Raw genomic sequence first — 1327 nt, 5'->3', positions numbered from 1 at the left:
TTTCTCCAAATCTGTTCTGATGAAGAAACACACTCATCTACATCTGTTGCGCTCTAACGTCTCTGTGTAAATCACAGCTTTGTTTTCTTACTAGTAGCTTATTATTTAGGATTCCCTGATTTACTTTTTATTGTTTTGTATCTTGATTTTATTTTTATTTTTTTCCCCCAGGTTATTTCAATTATGATGAATTCTCTCTTTTAAACAATAATTTTTAACACATAGGTAATTATGGCATTCTAGATGAGTATATTGTGTAAATGAGAACTGTAAGTATTAGGCATCATCATCATCAGACAGTTACATTTGGAGATCTGCAGATGAAACTTTCTGAAAGCTCTTAAGATGCTTTCAGATCTGCTTCATGAGAGAGCTATCAGCTTACAGTGCATTAGTTCTCTACTTTGATACGTCACCAAGAAATATGGTGCTGTTGATCAAAACTGATGTCAGCCCAACTAGGGTGGGCGATATATTGTGTATTCATGGTTTTATTTTTCATATTTGTGTTGATTTTGCTGGCGATATAAAATGAAAATTATTTTAATTTTCACAATTTCACAATCTATCCTTTCCTTGTTTTATATTGCATTATATAATAAAAATGACTAATAAAATATTATTATAAAATATTATTAATTTCAGTAAAATTCTATGTAGGTAAATGTTGTTGTTATTTGTTTGTTTATTTTCTATATTGCCCAGACCTAAGCCCAAGTTTTTAAGTTTAAATAAATACTTTATATGCCTAAATACTGGTCCTTTTGTTTTTTTGGTTTGAGATACATAGCATGCATACATCTCGCAAGTCATTCATTTTCCATTTCATAGCCGACCGTTGAGTGTACCTCGACTGATGTCATACATTTGGATGGTGTTCAGAGGTCTCACACTGTTCCGCACACTGCACGCCTGTGCTGATAGCCTGTGTCCACTGTGTGGCGCTGTGCTGTGTGTCCTGTGTTGAGTGCAGAGCTGCAGCTGGTGGTGGAGCAGCACTTTCAGAGGCAGGAGCAGCAGGAGCCGGGGCTCTCTGACAGCCCAGACACGCCCAGTCCAATCACAGCACAGCATTTTGCCAACGAAGCTCAGTGGGCCAATCACAACAGCTCAGAGCCCAATGGCAATGAGACTTATGTCAGTACTGAGGGGCAGCCAGGCAGCAGTGGGGCCGGGGGTAAGTCCAGAACAAAAACTGGGAAGCAGTGGTAATATCGTTGCTTTGAACAATATATAGGTAGCTAGGAAAGTACATGTAACAATCCCTCACTTGTAATAGATAAAACAAATACAATAAACAGATCAAATAAATCTGTGCAGAGAATTA

General features: G+C 37.5%; 1 protein-coding gene across 1 annotated transcript in view; it reads left to right on the top strand.

Moving 5' to 3' along the window:
- The window catches only part of LOC107601618 (protein phosphatase 1 regulatory subunit 1C-like), a 21111-nt gene extending 19784 nt beyond the window's left edge, over positions 1–1327 (top strand). The window contains exon 6 of the mRNA XM_016293864.1: positions 974–1327. Within this exon, the coding sequence (XP_016149350.1) occupies positions 974–1212 (239 nt within the window). The 3' untranslated portion in view covers positions 1213–1327. The remainder of the gene's footprint in view (positions 1–973) is intronic.

This window comes from Sinocyclocheilus grahami, unplaced genomic scaffold (genome assembly GCF_001515645.1).
Source record: "Sinocyclocheilus grahami isolate Dianchi unplaced genomic scaffold, SAMN03320097.WGS_v1.1 scaffold308.1, whole genome shotgun sequence".
In the NCBI taxonomy this organism is placed as follows: domain Eukaryota; kingdom Metazoa; phylum Chordata; class Actinopteri; order Cypriniformes; family Cyprinidae; genus Sinocyclocheilus; species Sinocyclocheilus grahami.
This window is presented reverse-complemented; position numbering and strand designations above follow the sequence as displayed.